The sequence below is a fragment of the Sprattus sprattus genome (genome assembly GCF_963457725.1).
Source record: "Sprattus sprattus genome assembly, chromosome: 5".
Lineage (NCBI taxonomy): Eukaryota > Metazoa > Chordata > Actinopteri > Clupeiformes > Clupeidae > Sprattus > Sprattus sprattus.
In genome coordinates, this window is record NC_137924.1 from 6,260,420 (window position 1) to 6,276,451 (window position 16,032).

The following is a 16,032-nucleotide window of genomic DNA, read 5'->3' on the forward strand; positions in this document are numbered from 1 at the left end:
GAACAAATGAGCACAGCACAGATCAACATACATGACAAGTGGAAGTGCAATGTTATTGTTCAGTCTTTTCTCATGTAGTTTTATATAAAATTGTGTCTTTCCATATTTAGTTTGAAATGACATACATTCAAATACATTAATTGTGGCAGGGACAGTACTGGAACAGGTCTGTGTATGCGTGTGTGATGTCGCATTAAGCCCAATTTATGGTCGTCCGTTTACAGAGACACAGAGCCCTCTCCGTCGTGGCAAACCCTCTCCGAGCATCTCTCCGTAGCCTGACGTGCACCTCCCAAATTTTGTAACTATCCGCCTCTGTCCATCTGTCAATACATGTTTACCTTGTGGGTAGTAGTATGCCAACATTACTGTAGATAGCCTGTTCAGACACCTCGAAAATCCCCTCAGATGTATTTTTCAGTTACAAACAGTTTGGGGGCGTAAAAGGCTGACCATAAATTAAGTTTAGATCACACACACACACACACACACACAGACGAGGACGCTCTCACGCAACCTCCTCTGTATTCCTTAACAGACAACCTCCCTACCCAACTTCCCAACTCCACTTTGTGCCTTGACCATTGTTATACTAAGTTTAAGTTATCATACCTGGTTAGTTTTAGCCATTAATTACTGTTTTTTTAATTTTTAATACAATGTTTTGTTAGACTTAAAGGCACCCAGTGCAACTTTCGAGGCAAAAATAAACATTACATTTCTAGTCTTTTTTACACGTAGTAAGTTTCAATAACTCCATACCATTACATATCGACATTCAAGGAGCAAAGATGAGACGTCGTTGTGTGGTGAGAACTGATAGAACATGACAGTAGTCCCTCTGGCCGGAAGTAAGAGCATGTGTAACTACCATTGGACAAACCCAATCGAGTCAAAATCGTAACCTCAAATAATGAACAAAATAAAAATAATAGTAGGATACTCTTGCCCAGGACAAGTCGTGTGTGTGTGTGTGGGGGGGGTATTTGAATTAATAACCGTCAATATGAAAAAGTGCTTTTCCGTAGATTTTCATCATTCTTTGCGTTCGATCTTTCAGGCGTCGTAGTGTAGTATACAAGTGCAATGGTGTTGTCTAGTTATTATGGTTTAAAGTAGGGAGATAGGGAGCAAAATGTGAGCGTCTATGGCCTTTACACGGGGTTGGATTTCTCAAAACTGCGTCGATAGATTTAGTTAATTCTTTGTGTATGGATCTTTCAGGTATGAAAGTGTATTACACTGTGTGTGACATCCCATTTGTGAGACATATGACACAAATGGATTGAACTGAAGTCAATGCTGGACACCGTAAACAAATCCGCCTGAGTAGCGCTAAACCCTATGTAAGAAAACGTTGTTGTGTTTAATGTCTTCCGCAGGCCTTGGGTACATTTGCCCACTAGATGGCAGTCTCTAAACATCAATGAGGGGTTGGCGATGTGATCTGGCCCGCTGAGCAAGGATGCACTCAGAAGTTCTAAGAACCAGGGGTTCTATATAGAATATGATTCTTTCATACGTTATTTGTCAGCTTTTAGTTGTTTTTCTTTAAGCAAACAAGGATTCTATGCTGTTCTTTTTTGTATGACTACAATACTAGAATCATATAAGAGATTTTATTTTTATTTTCTTCAGTAGTGGTAGAATAGCAGAAGTGGTAGGCCAAATCTTATGTCAACTCGTGTGCCTCTTAGACACAGATAGAACAATTAATTGTTATTTTTATTTTAGTTCTACACTGGAAAAGATGTTAAATTCCTTGTGCTGTTGATTGGGAACCTCCCCCAGTGGCCAGTCCTCACTGTCTCATGCAAGTGCTCCTGGCCCACCACCTTAAACAATACAATGATTATGATATAAGTCAGCCAACAATACAACCACAGTAAAATATTATTTCATACAGTAACTCAGCCAGCAAATAGTTGTTAATATCACCATTTAATAATCAACATTACTTTCAAAAAATCACATTCAGTAATTCCATGACAGATATGACTTTTTGTCATCGTTTCCGAGAATAAACAATTTGATTTGGTTTGATGTGGACCACAAGTCGTCAGTGCAAAGACAAGCTGCAGTACACCTGCAGGCACTTCTGTCTACCTCAGCCAGACTCATGAACCGTTTGGTCACTTCACTCAGATCCCCCACAGATTAGTGTTCATGGCCCATTACCGTCACATAACAATGTCATGTCACCTTTATCTCTGGACACACAGCTGTAATGTCTGCAGTTATGATAGTATAATGTCTAAGTCCTGTCCTGTCATGTCATGTCTCCTTGACTACTGGAAACACAGCTGTTATGTTTGCTGTTATGATAGTATGATGTCTTAGTCCTGTCATGTCACCTAAATCTCTGGACACACGGCTGTAATGTTTGCTGTGATGATAGTATAATGACTAAGTCCTGTCATGTCATGTCTCCTTGACTACTGGACACACGGCTGTAATGTTTGCTGTGATGATAGTATGATGTCTTAGTCCTGTCATGTCTCCTTGACTACTGGACACACAGCAGTTATGTTTGCTGTTAAAAGAGTATGACTTACTTCCGCCACGTAAGAAGTTAAAGCTTCTGACTGCTGTCATGACAACTACCAATAATGGTAGCATGATATTGTTGTGTTATTAAACATTAACAGACATACTGCTGTCATGACAACAGACAACTACCAAAAATGATATTGTTGTGTCATTTAACATTAACAGAAATAATGCTGTCATGACAACAGACATTCCAAAAAATGACACTCTTCAGGTTATAGGGTCATGTTTATGACACGGTAATGCCAGTCTTCAGGTGGAAGGATCTAGTGTAACCAACACTTTCATGTAAGAATATGCATTTGAAGGAACAGAAACAGAGAACAATAATCAAAAAAATAATTGGTAAAGGATTCGTCCAGCGTTCGTATAGAAACATCACAACATAAATATAATTAAATAAGACTTATACCTTTTCATAAGTGTGTTTATGAGGCCAAGGAACATTGCAAGGGCTAGTGTACATATTTCATAAATAAATAGTTCTGAATTTATAAACAGCATTGATCCCACCTCGGATACACACACACACACAAACAGTAGCAGTGTGGTTTGTCAAAACCCTTTCTTAACCACAAACACACACACACACACACACACACCGATCACATAGTAGTAGCAGATTACTAGAGATGCCTAAAGCTTACACACATAGACGACTGAAAAGGCTATCGTGTGTGGACACACACACACACACACACACACACACACACACACACACACACACACACAAGCAGAGGTGTGGATTGATGATGAATAATTCCATACACACTTAGACAGCAGCAGCAGAAATACTAGGAGCACTGTCCTGGTGTCAGTTTGTGTGTGCCCACTGGACTCTTAACTCGTTAAGTCTGCAAAGGCAGACCAGCTTCTGGGTCAGGCATCTCAGGACGCCCCCGAACCTGCCCCTGGTGGCGGACCCCGCAACTGCACCCTGTGGCTGCTTACGAGAATATAATAGGGACTAATGAAATGGCGTGATGGGCTGTTTATGAGAATATAACAAGGCCTAATGAAATGGCCATATTACACATGACGTGGTGCTGTCAACTTGCTGACATCACTTGTGACATCACTCGCGTGCAGCCCAATCTTGCTCAAATGAAGAATTAGTCAGCAGTAGCTCTCAACCAATCACAGCAAGCAGCACACTTTGCCTGCCACGACAAGTCAGTTAACACCAGTCAGTCACGGAGTCAGTTAACACCACCGTCAGTTAACAACCACAGTCAGTCACAGAGTCAGTTAAAACCACCGTCAGTTAAGACCACAGTCAGTCACGGAGTCAGTTAAAACCACCGTCAGTTAACAACCACAGTCAGTCACAGAGTCAGTTAAAACCACCGTCAGTTAACACCACAGTCAGTCACGGAGTCAGTTAAAACCACCGTCAGTTAACACCACAGTCAGTTAACACCACAGTCAGTCACGGAGTCAGTTAAAACCACCGTCAGTCACTGAGCTCAGACAACTCAAACAAGAACCAGGCACTCAACCAATTAGAGTAAGTCACGCACTTCACCTGCCACTACAGTCAGTTAACACTACAGTCAGTCTCTAAACCTAAACATTAATAATAATAATAATACAGACAGGCATAGAGTGGGACACACTGCGCTGGTACTCATGACAGTTTTGTGTGTGCGTGTGCGTGTGCGTGTGCGTGTGCGTGTGCGTGTGCGTTGGTGTTGGTGTTGGTGTTGGTGTTGGTGTTGGTGTTGGTGTTGGTGTTGGGTATGTGTGTGTGTGTGTGTGTGTGTTTGTGTTTGTTTTGAAAAGGAAACGTTTAGAAGATTTGCTGCTCAAAGAGGATCTTCTCAAATCCCTGAGGTGCTGTGTGGTAGAAGTCGCAGAACTGGCAGTCCAAGATGGCGCTGTCATCCACTGCAGGAGACAAAGAAAGATCCAGTTCAACACAAACACAAACACAAATACAAACACAAACAACTACACACACAACCATGGGAATCCCATATACAACAAACCCATGTCTGCACATCTGTATTACCGGTATTCCTACACATACAAACATACATTTACAAAAACATCTGTCAGTGTACATACTCTGAACCTTCGCTAGCTTTGACCTCCATAACATCCATCCACACACATTAAATTACACAAAGCAATATCGCCCTCGTGTGGCCAAAAGGTGAAAATAACATCTGATTATGTGCCGACTAGGATCTGCTTATGTTTCAGTTAGGCAACAACGCCTTAGGAATGGACCCACATAATCTCGTGTCTGCAGACTTAGGTTAGCCAGACAAACATTATCCATATTCAAATGTGTGTGTGTGTGTGTGTGTGTGTGTGTGTGGTTTGCAATCCTACCATAAACCACTGGGTATACAGTCCCTCTGATGCCTGTAGCGGGGCACTGCATGTCTTTCCCATTCAGGTACAGGTTCAGCTCCACATGGTCATATGTAATACCCTGTAACACACACACACACACACACACACACACACACATTACATTTATATTTAGACACTTTTATCCAAAGCAACGTACAAGGGAGAGAACGGTCAAGCTACGAGCAATAGAAACCTGGTCTAACAATAAATACTACTTTCCATAAGAAATAGAAAAACGAAAAGAAGAAGTGCAGGTTAAGCACTAGTCGAACTGCAAGTTGAAACTTGTAACTGCAAGTTAAGCACTAGTCGAAGTGCCAGTTAGGAAGGGAGGTGCTCTCTGAAGAGTTGGCACACACACACACGCACACAAACACAGACACACACAGACACACACAGACACACACAGACACACACAGACACACACACACACACACACACACACACACACACACACACACACGCACACACACACGCACACACACACGCACACACGCACACACACACTCACCACGACGTCTCCCTCCTGGGGAAGGCTGTTGGCAGGCAAGCGGTTCTTCTCCTCGTTGTTGTGGTACACCGACCCATCGTGCCTGAGGACCAGACTGTGCGTGTCTCGACCCATCGGAACCTGGTTCAGGTTCATCTTCTGGGTGGCCACACCCACACCCCACACACCTGGGTGCCAGAAACACACACACACACAGACATTAGACACACACACACACACACACACACACACACACACACACACACACAGACATTAGACACACTCATTTTACAATAACAGACTCAAGATTAAATGAAAGGGAAAACACAGCATATCTTACACACACACACTTGCATGGCAGTAACAGCATGCACAAACAGAGACCCACACACTTATTGTATTAGGAGATGCTTTTGTCCAAAGTAACTTACAACATATTAATGCAAAACACGTTTAAAGCAACAAGAAAAAAAATATCAAATAATAATAATAATAATAATAATACATACTAAATCGATCATAATAGTTTATCTATCTGGGTACTATAATACCCAGCACATATTCTGTGAACACACATAGCTTGTTTCTTCATTAACACATTTCCTCCAAGCTCAATTAAAAGTGGTGTCTCCCCATACCATAGTAGGCTACTATAGTCCTCTGTAGAAAAACCATGGACACAAGACGCACGCCACCTTGTTAGCTTGGTCTATCTTTAAAAAGAGTATGCTTATATATTCAGACAGACATCTATGTATCTTTGTATTTATATTTTACCAACACCACAAGATCCCTGCCATCCCATATCAGTTCGCATTGCTATCAGATTCGAACCGATCGAAGTATAAAATGCCAAGAGCATCATTCACTGTTGAAGTTGGTTGGGCAAAGTTCTTGCATCGCTTAATCATCTGACTTGTGGATGACACCTACCCGTGGACTGGATCTTAAACTCGAAATAGCTCTTGTTCTGATGGAGAGGGGCGTTGGCTAGGCAACCTCCGGTACCACATATCCTTCTGCCGCTCTTGACGATGACCACATCCGTTCCTGGGAAAAAAGGGAAACCCCAAAAAGAAGACCATTGGTCGGCCGATCGTGCCACGCAGGAAAAATTGGGTATGTAGTTGGAGACAAACTCAAGATGTCAAAGAAATACTGCGTTTGACGTTAACACTAGGGAGCGCCATTATTTACGACAAACTAACTACCCAAGTGTAAAGAAAACCTCAATGTCTGACTCAGTAGCTGACGAGCTAATGTAGCAACGTTATCTAGCTTAAGAACGCTTGGTCACATGACAGTCATTTTCAAATGTACAATTTCGAAAACCTGCTGATAACGATATAACCGACGTCTGCCCTTCGAAGCATTGATATTTAACACTGCAGCCTGTAGCGCGTAATCTTTAGCAAGTTACCAACAGGGCTCCTAAAAACAGGATTTGACAGCTACGGGCTGGCTATGGTTTCAACTTTGCCTAGGACAGCTGATGTAAAACAACAATTAAAAGCTAGAAAGTTGTTTACGATGGCGTGAATTTCGTTCCTCACCCATATGATGCGTATCCAACTGAACTGTTGGCATCTCTTTGAGGGCTACATGTCCCGAACCTCCATCCCCACAACAGCCCAAACAACACGAAAACAGTGAAGCCATCTTTTGTGGTGGGGGTGGGGGGCGGAAGTTACATAACAAACAGTACACTAAGGAATTCCTGTCTCAAAAAGGAAGATACTCAGCTAGAAGCAACAGCGGCTCCTCGCGGTTTGGGGTCGTGTAGATGATGACGTACACAGCCAATGAGAGCGCTGACTCAGATGGCGCGCGCTTCCTGATGGCATGGAAACAAGGGAAGAAAAATCGAGGTCAAAATATTTTTACACGTGACTGTGCAGCTATTGGTTATCAATGTGTCAAGTCCATGACACATGGCTCCGTCGTATGCAGAAGAGCTTAAGACTCAAATGTAGGCTACTGCGTCACCTCCATTATAAATGAAGTACATCAAAGATCATAACACAGCCCTATTCGGACTTTATGCTACAATACAATTTGTCAAACATTTGTGGTGTAATTTCGATAAGAACGGTTTGCTCTGATAGCATATGGTTTACTCTGAAAGTTCAGACCTTTATAGCTTCGCCTTAGGCAAGTTAGTGATGTCTCCAGATAAGCTGTTCACAAGTTTTCACGCCTGAGTGTGAAGTGCATTTAAATTGATCAACGTCAATAATGACGTGCTGTCTGTACAGAGACCGTGATCAGAAACCGGGCAATAATTGAGTGGTGGACAGACTCTCACGTTGTCATGTTTTGCATAGCAACAACCCCCGCACCCCCCTCACCGTCACATGTGTTGGGGATCAACTGAATTTATGCTTCACTGGAGAAAAACGGGGAATTCTCTGCCAAGTGCAGAGCACCCTGCGAACCATACACCATCTGTCCAGGACAACTGCTTGGGCTTTTTGACAGACGCGTCAACTAAAAGTATTATACACATCATCAGCGTAAGTGACGTTTTTTTTATATCGGCAGAACGACTCTGCAGACACGAAGAGGTTAATCATTTCACCGCGGGAAAAGGCAAAGTCTGCACAGCAACAAGCGCCATGATTGCGTTGAGCGCAGTGCGCCTCAGCAGCAGCTGGTGAGTGAGTGCTTTTGGTCCAATTGCATGTTGCTTTTCCGTGCGCAAAAATCTGTCATAACTAACCCCAACGCCGCGCCAGCAGCAGGACCCTGGCTCTTCATTTGAAATTAGTAACGGTAGATGGTGTCAAATCTTCAGGGTTTCAACGGGATGGTAAACGTGGCAGCTTTTTTTTTTCTCTTCACATGCCTGTGATTTTTTTCCCTCGGATATCACCGCCGCACGAGAGAAAGCTCTGGTGGGCTATTAAAAATGAAGCAGCCTCGCGCGCAACCGAGGTTTCCGTGAGGGTGAACTCAACGGTCCTGATCCTTCTGCGCTATATTTAGTTGTAGAAGATGCGGTTGTGGTGTCGTGCTCCTCTTCAGGATCGCGTGACATGGCGTCGAATAATAATAATCCAACACGGACACTCTTAAACAAAAGTAGGTCGACAGGAGAGAAGCGTTCCTCGGGAAACCACTCTTTACCAAAAAAAACCGAAATACGCCTCTCTTTGAGGGAGTCAAACGCAGCTTGCTGTTGTTGTTTTTTAAACCAACCGACTACTTTTGAACTGTTTCATTTAATTAGTGAAAGTGAACCATCCGTCAGTCTCTGTTCGTTTGGATGAACTGCAGCAACTGCACTTCTGTTCATTCATTTTCGCGCGCAAATTAATCGCGATTCTGACAGCAGTCTTAAACTTCACTCGGTGCTATGGAACAGCAGGGCGGCGTGCGCGCATCACTGCTGACGAGCTTGCACTTTAGTATTGACCAGGCTAGTGGTGTGTGTTTCTCTCACGTTTTATTGTGTTTTTGGGGGATTTTCAGAGAACCATGGAGTTACTGGAGGAGGACCTCACTTGCCCGATCTGCTGCTGTCTCTTCGAGGATCCGCGCGTGCTCCCCTGCTCTCACAGCTTCTGCAGGAAATGCCTCGAGGGCATCCTGGATGGACAGCGGGGTCCCGTTTGGCGCCCTCCGTTCAAATGTCCCACCTGCCGCAAAGAAACTTCCCACAACGGCATCGCGAGCTTGCAAGTGAATTATTCCCTGCGGGGAATCGTAGAGAAATACAACCGCATTCGCGTGCTGCCGAGAATGTCCCTGTGCCGCGAGCATCACGGACAACCGCTCAACATCTTTTGCGCCACGGACTTAAAACTCATCTGCGGCTTTTGCGCCACTACCGGCGACCACCGAGGACACACATTCTGCGCGCTGCAGGACGCCTACGAGCAGGAGAGGGACGCCTTCGAGGAGCTGTTCCGCGGGCTGGAGAGCTGGCGCAGCGCTGAGGTGCTCTCGTGCCTGGAGGCTCTGGAGAGCAGCAAGAAGAAGGCGCTGCAGCTCGTCTCGAGGGACGCAGACCGCGTCACCGAGTACCTCGACAAACTTCTCCGCACGCTCGAGCACAAGAGGAGCGAAATTCTCTCCGATTTTGAGACTCTGAAATTGACGGTGATGCAAACCTACGACCCGGAGATCAGCAAGCTGCGCGCGGTGCTGGAGGAACAGAGACGCGCGCTCAACATCGCCGAGTCCTTCAGGTCCCTAACAGACCCGCTCGCCTTCCTTCAGCAGATGCAGGACTTTCGAGAGACTCTGCGTGTGATCAAGGAGACGCCACTGCCGTCTCCGCCACGGAACGATGATGTGGACGTGGGACCTCTCGTTCGGAACTTCGATGTGCAGCAGTGGGATTCGGTCAGGCTCGGTGACGTAGACGCCCTCTGCGCTCCGCACGAGAGCAGCGCTGCTCAGCGCTCATCCGCGAGCCCGGCTGCTCCACGACTCTCCCGCGCTCTCTGGAGATTCGTCCTCTTCGCGTGCGTGTGCCTGTCCGTCACGGCTCTGATTCCCGCGGACTGCCTCGCGCACACCACCCCAGAGCGAGTGGCTGCCTTGAGCCGGGCTTACCTGCCCGCGCCCGAAGAGGTCCTCCACCTGGCCGGCTGCTGCTGGAGAGAGGCGGTGGGGCTCTGGGCGCCCCTGATGGAGCTCTGTCAGAACTGTATCCTAAACCTGATTAACACCAGCGCAGACTTCATCAGCTGATGTGAATGCGTCGACAGCCTGTTCGATTGTAGTTGTTGTTGTTGTTGTGGTAGGCACATAAACCCAACTTGCCATCCTTTCTGAACAAGCCTTATCATAAGTTGCACCATGTGTGTGAAATATACTACCATAGTGGTATCATATTGTGAATTAAATCATTCGGAGGCGCATATAATGTTTTAAACACAATATAACCGACCGTTTTCTTCAGCCAATGACAACGAAATCTAACGTTGATAAAACATGACTTCAGCTTTCGCTGCTGGTCCGTTTAAATTTCAGCTCCCGGGTTAGGTGTAGGTCAGGGATGGCCTTGGTTTTTATTTTTTACGCGTCTTTTTTTACCTTTTAATGTGTGTTCTTAGAGTGTCAGTTGAGTGTGTGTTTGTGTTACATGCCCCCCCCCCCCCCCCCCCATCTTTCTATAGGGTATCGCTCTGAATGTGCACCTCTTCATCCCCATGCACCACCCTCCCTCTCCAAGGCACCTCTCCGGTTATTTACCGAGCCTTACATTTCTAACCAAATAAAATAAGCATTTTATTAAGTTCTTACATTTAAGGGTTCATCTGTGTGTTAACGTAAGCCTGGATCCCCGTACTCTTCAGTCAAGCGCGCGCTCTGGGATTTCCCTTGAGGACACGTGTCAATAAAATGAAACAATTACAAAATCTAAATTGGCAAATTAAAAGGATGTGTAGAAAAAAGGCAACACGAGGGTTAATGCCGCTCTCTCTGGCAGGCATCCCCTTCACGAGCCTGGGTGGTTTAACCTTGCCTCCCGCAGGCTGGGTGTTGCATAACAGCGCGAGAGAGACCCGTGCCGGCCGAGCAATAGCATCTCGATACACAAACATTTCCTGCCATTTTATAAGATTGGGGGGGGGGGGGGGGGGGGGGGTGTCAAGATTCTTAGTCAGATGACTTTCCAGCGTGTTCAAATCCACCAACTTTTAATGAACCAAAAAAGGTTATTATTCATTGGGCCTATCCGAGCTCTAACGATTTCCCCTTAATATTATATTCTGACACATGGCAACATTTTGTAATGTATCGTTCAGGGAAAAAGGTGTGTTACGAATGTTTTTATATTTTTCTCCCTTGTGAAGACCTGCAGGAATTGCGTGATTGCGTGTGTGTGTGTGTGTGTGTGTGTGTGTGTGTTTGTGTGTGTGTGTTTGTGTGTGTGGCTGCCTACCTGCCTTTGAAGTGCGGTCTCAATCCTGCAGCACAGACACAAGAGTGATGATGATGATGATGATGATGATGATGATGATGATGATGAAGACTTTAGGCAGAGGCTCAGTGGCGGACCTACCATTAAGGCGAACTAGGCAACTGCCTTAGGCCCCCACCCAGCAGAAAGCCCTCGACGAGTTGCCCACCCAGGCACCGATGGGCCGGCCCAAGTCCATAACCAACCGGCCCTCCCGCAGATGTTGTCGTTCGCGACAGTTTTCCTTGCTTCACAGAATACATAATATACTTTTAATGACAACTGTCTGCTATTTATACTACTCCTAGTGACCTGTATTCACACTCATGGTTACTATTTTCTTTACTAATCTAATCTCCTCCGTCAGTCTTACTATGTTTATTTGTTATTAAATGTCAATCACTCTAGCCTAATACTTGCGTGTCTCGCTCGTAGACACCTTTAACAACCCTACACACACACACATAATCACACACCCAGCATGCAACACTACCATTACCACTGATGTTTACACCCCATCGTATGTTCTGTTCTGTTCATTTCTACAATAAAGTTCAAAACAGTGGCGGCGGACCTTAAGGGCGATTGTTTCGACGAACTGCCTTCAGGAAAAGGAGATTTTTTTTTTCTCTGTCGGAAATTACCAAATGTCGAATCAGGCAACAGTCACGCAACAGTTGTGCTTCAGAAGGCGGCGTCCCTATTTGGGGCTAGATGGAAATCGCCCCAGATCTCTCTCACTCTAATGTTAAATCCATTCTCTTTCATAAAAGAGGGCTCTCAATGCATTTTCCATGGCTTCCGGGAGGGCTCGCCATGCTCCATTCCTTCGTCATAAGTATAAGGACGTATGAGTTTAAAAAAAACGGTCAAGGCATATTCTGTCAAGATGTGTAACATTCAGTGCAACAACTGGAGTCACTCCTTGAAAGAAACACACTTTTAGTCGGCGTACTAATTAAGATAAATTGACAACAAAACAATTAGGACTTCCTACACCAAATGTATCGATTCAACAGGTTTCTACAAAGGGTGGATATTTTACACATATTTTATGTGTCCTGTAAAGCTATGTTGCATCATACAACATTTGAGACATGTGGATAATGAAAAAGTGGGATAATTTAATGTGGAGCCAAATCATGTTTGCTTATGAAGGCTCCTGAATGCAACTTTCTTCCATATAACTAGCTACTGTAGCTATGTAGGTAGAGGGGAAATATTTTGATTGTGTGCTGCCATCTACTATACAAAAAGGTATTGCTGTATGAGTTAATCAGCCTACAAAAAAATTGATATTGCTTAATGTAGGATACTAGCCCAGAGTTAAGCATATTCATCTAGCAAACTATACCTACCTTGAAGTGTTACAATAGCCAGTATCATTTTATTCCATGTGTCCATCCAGGCAAATTTGTGGATCCAAATGTTATTAAAAAACATATATAATGTTATTTCTTTGTAATCATCCAAAATTATGTTAAGTGTATGGGTATTTTGCATACATTGAGTGGGCAACGCGCCGTATATTAAGTGGGCCGCTCTGACAGACAACTCCCGGGCCACTTTTTTCCCCCAGTCCGCCCCTGCTTTGAGGTGGCCCTTTTTTTTTGCATTAAAAGGACGGATGAAGAGGGCCCCTGGCTATGTTCGCCTTAGGCCCCCAAATGACTAGGTCCGCCACTGCAGAGGCTGAACCCTGGGCCTCTGCCTGTTCGTAGGGAAGTGTAGCTCTCAAATCCACCCCCGCACGTCCCCCCCCTCTCACACACACACACACACGTGCCAGAATTAGATAATTAGTTTAAAAAAAATGATAAACATTTGCTATCACATTGCTCAGCTTCAGATGGCACAGAATGCATCAGCCACACACACACACACACACACACACACCATCACCACCTTCCCTCACGGGCTGCAGGGATGCCAGTCTGGAGAAGCCTTTCCTCTTCTCACCGTAGAGTTCCACTATACACCCTGTAATGTCTTTATAAACATCCGTCACCTCAATTCCATGGTGCCCTTTCAGTATACTGTTCTTTTGACTTGGCGAACAGCGAAGGTATAGAAACGGAGCCTAGCCTATATGTTGCCAAATGAGGGTTCGGCGCGGCCCAGTCAGGCGACGCCAAAACACTTCTCCATTTTCTAAATTACCTCCTATGTCTTGTTATTTGCACAAACGAAACACTGAGAGAAATCCCAGGATCATTTCAGAAAAAGGAGCACGTGTCATCGCGACTGACCGTGGCTCCCTGCACACGTCACTGCACGTATATATATAGCCGCCTGTTACCGGGCAAACTCTGGATCAAAGAAAAATTAGTTGACTTTTTTTTCCCCCATTGAACACAACCTATTTATATAATAGTGGTTATATAATTTTAAATACATCGAATAAAACTATGTTAATGAAGACATGTGATCATCTTTGCCATTTGATGTGCCTTTACTGAGTGGGGAGCGATAGGTGTTTTCTCGAAAATGACCCCTTTCCAATGCATTGACAAGCTATACCTACCTTATGTTTTGTGTTTGGATAAACTGAACATTTAAAGCATACATTTGATATACTTTTACAAAATAATACGTAGAACTTATATTTACCCCGCAATGGAGGAGTGATGTTTATCAAATGACAAGTTCAAGTGCCGATACATCTAGTTGTTGTCTTATATAATTGCCACCCTTTGTCTCCATTCTCCATTATTTTATTCAGTTTTTTTTTTTTTATTGTAAACCATTACTAGTTTTCCGTTATCATATTGTTTCTCAACTGACTCAGTTCCGTAAGGTGCGCTATCACAGATCCTCTGTCGCACGCAAACCTCTTTGATCCAACGATATCAAGCCATTTTCTTATATCTTAATGAAAGAACAAATTTAAAGCGATATTTAGAATATTATTTAGACCGTCCCGCAATCACAGGCTCCCTTGCCATTATTTTGCACAGCTTCAGTTTAATTGGTAGCCTAATTGGAAAATGAATACGAGCTGGTGTAAATGTAAATAATTCGTTTCATTTTATATACATTTATATGTAAACATATAGGCTAACTAAATCGATAAAAAAATAATAATAATTGCATGGAAGAGAAATGCCGATTTTTGACCGCAAACATTAAATCCAAAATCTTGCCGGGTCAGGCTGCATTGCAAAGGTGGAAATTATGTTTATTTTATTGAAGTTCATAAAATAACAAAATGTTTAAAATTCATAATTTTTGATTTTTCCTTAGTAAAATGGCGATGACTGGCAACCTGAAGAATGACTTAAAGAACAAATGTTGTTAATTTTATGAAGACGGTCCATCCTACATGTCGCAATACTCGCAAAGTGTCACCAATGCATAAAAGCACGATAGTCATTGGGAAATCCAGAATTAATAATGTGTTATTTCTATCTCTCCGTTACATACAGATGCGTGAGAATGCACTCCTTACACACACACACACACACACACGATAGTCTATGCTCAACACTGTGAAAGAATATGAAAGTAAGTCAAAGTAGTACAAAATAAAGTAGGCTACATCCCCAAATATGCTTGAAATAATAGGTCTACCATACAACACCTTTTGTGCAATGCAGGGACACCGTCGGTGACAAGATGTCATTCAAGGGCGCCAAGGCTAAAGAGTTTAAAAGTCTGTACCATCCTATATGTCGCAATAGGCAAAACCCTACTCGCACTTGCAACCCATACATAAAAGCACTATATTCATTGGGAAATCCAGAATTAATAATATGTTATTTATATCTCTCAGTCACCTACAGGTGCGGGCACTCTCTTTTTTTTTTTTACCGGTAGGCCTAATTAGTTTTGTTTTCCCCATTTTTTTGCAGTGGCCTATACCTTCAGTTTTTGCGGATGTGTGTGACAGCGAGCCTTGCAGGGTCGCATCCCTGGGCGAATAGAGACGGAACCATATAATCTGGGCTGCAATTAAGTATAGCCTGCACATGAAAACATCATTGTTTTACTTGCCGTAGGTTTTGTGATAAATATCGTGGGCCACTTAACATTACTGATGTCTACATTCAGATCAGGAAAATTTGCAAATGTGCGTTCCGCGGGGCAAATCACAATAAGGACAAGCGCAAACTTTAGATGCTCTTAATTTATTCATACAGGTCATCAATCGCATTGACCCACATGTAGATAACTCACGCATGTCAGTGCTTTGCGCTCCTGACGCAGTGCGCGTTTGCCTTCACGGTGACAGCAATATAGGGTGCACATGTAAGGCCACGCGCCTATGGATAACCACAGGCTTATATAGTTGCGCCCGGTGACGGGTAAACAGCATGCGAAGCAAAGACTGCAATGAAAAAGCTTTACAGTTAGTAGTAGTAGCTTTTGCTTTATAGTGATTGCAAACACTACGTTCCACACCGAGAGTAGTGGATCTCGCCAACGTGATGTTGGTCGTAGTTCCGGTCAGCGTTGCTGTCGCAATTTAACAATGCTGACCTGGAAATATATCTCCAGACCTCTCGTTTGCATCAGTGACCAGGAATACAAGGCGCCAAAAAAACCGTGCCCACATAGCACTTTTTTGTGTGAGATTAAATGTCTAATTTTCGGTAAATTCAAACCTGGTGTAAAAGTAGTGGAAGCGTCACGCACAATTTCCAGTAAAACAAAAAATGGCATTAAAAAAGACAACCAATTCCGTTAAGTTTTTTTTTCAATTTGGCATGAGGATCAC

The 16,032-nt window shown here is 43.9% G+C and overlaps 2 protein-coding genes across 4 annotated transcripts; one reads left to right on the top strand and one right to left on the bottom strand.

Annotated features, from left to right (window-relative positions):
* Positions 1-1,925: 1,925 nt before the first annotated feature.
* On the bottom strand, positions 1,926-7,094 carry spryd7b (SPRY domain containing 7b). The gene is made up of 5 exons (XM_080839304.1): positions 6,955-7,094; positions 6,335-6,451; positions 5,423-5,589; positions 4,888-4,990; positions 1,926-4,437 (listed from the first exon to the last, which is right to left on the bottom strand). The coding sequence occupies exons 1-5, from the start codon at positions 7,058-7,060 to the stop codon at positions 4,340-4,342; spliced, it is 591 nt and encodes a 196-aa protein (XP_080695430.1). The 5' UTR covers positions 7,061-7,094; the 3' UTR covers positions 1,926-4,339.
* trim13 (tripartite motif containing 13) lies at positions 6,478-10,485 on the top strand. Of its 3 annotated transcripts, none has more exons than XM_080839300.1 (2): positions 6,478-6,520; positions 8,873-10,485. In XM_080839300.1, exon 2 carries the CDS (start codon positions 8,879-8,881, stop codon positions 10,097-10,099), a length of 1,221 nt encoding a protein of 406 aa, XP_080695426.1. In that variant the 5' UTR covers positions 6,478-6,520; positions 8,873-8,878; the 3' UTR covers positions 10,100-10,485. The 3 variants fall into 3 exon arrangements, with proteins under 3 accessions (XP_080695426.1, XP_080695425.1, XP_080695427.1); XM_080839299.1 differs by lacking the exon at positions 6,478-6,520 and adding an exon at positions 7,922-8,054; XM_080839301.1 differs by lacking the exon at positions 6,478-6,520 and adding an exon at positions 7,990-8,482.
* Positions 10,486-16,032: the final 5,547 nt, after the last annotated feature.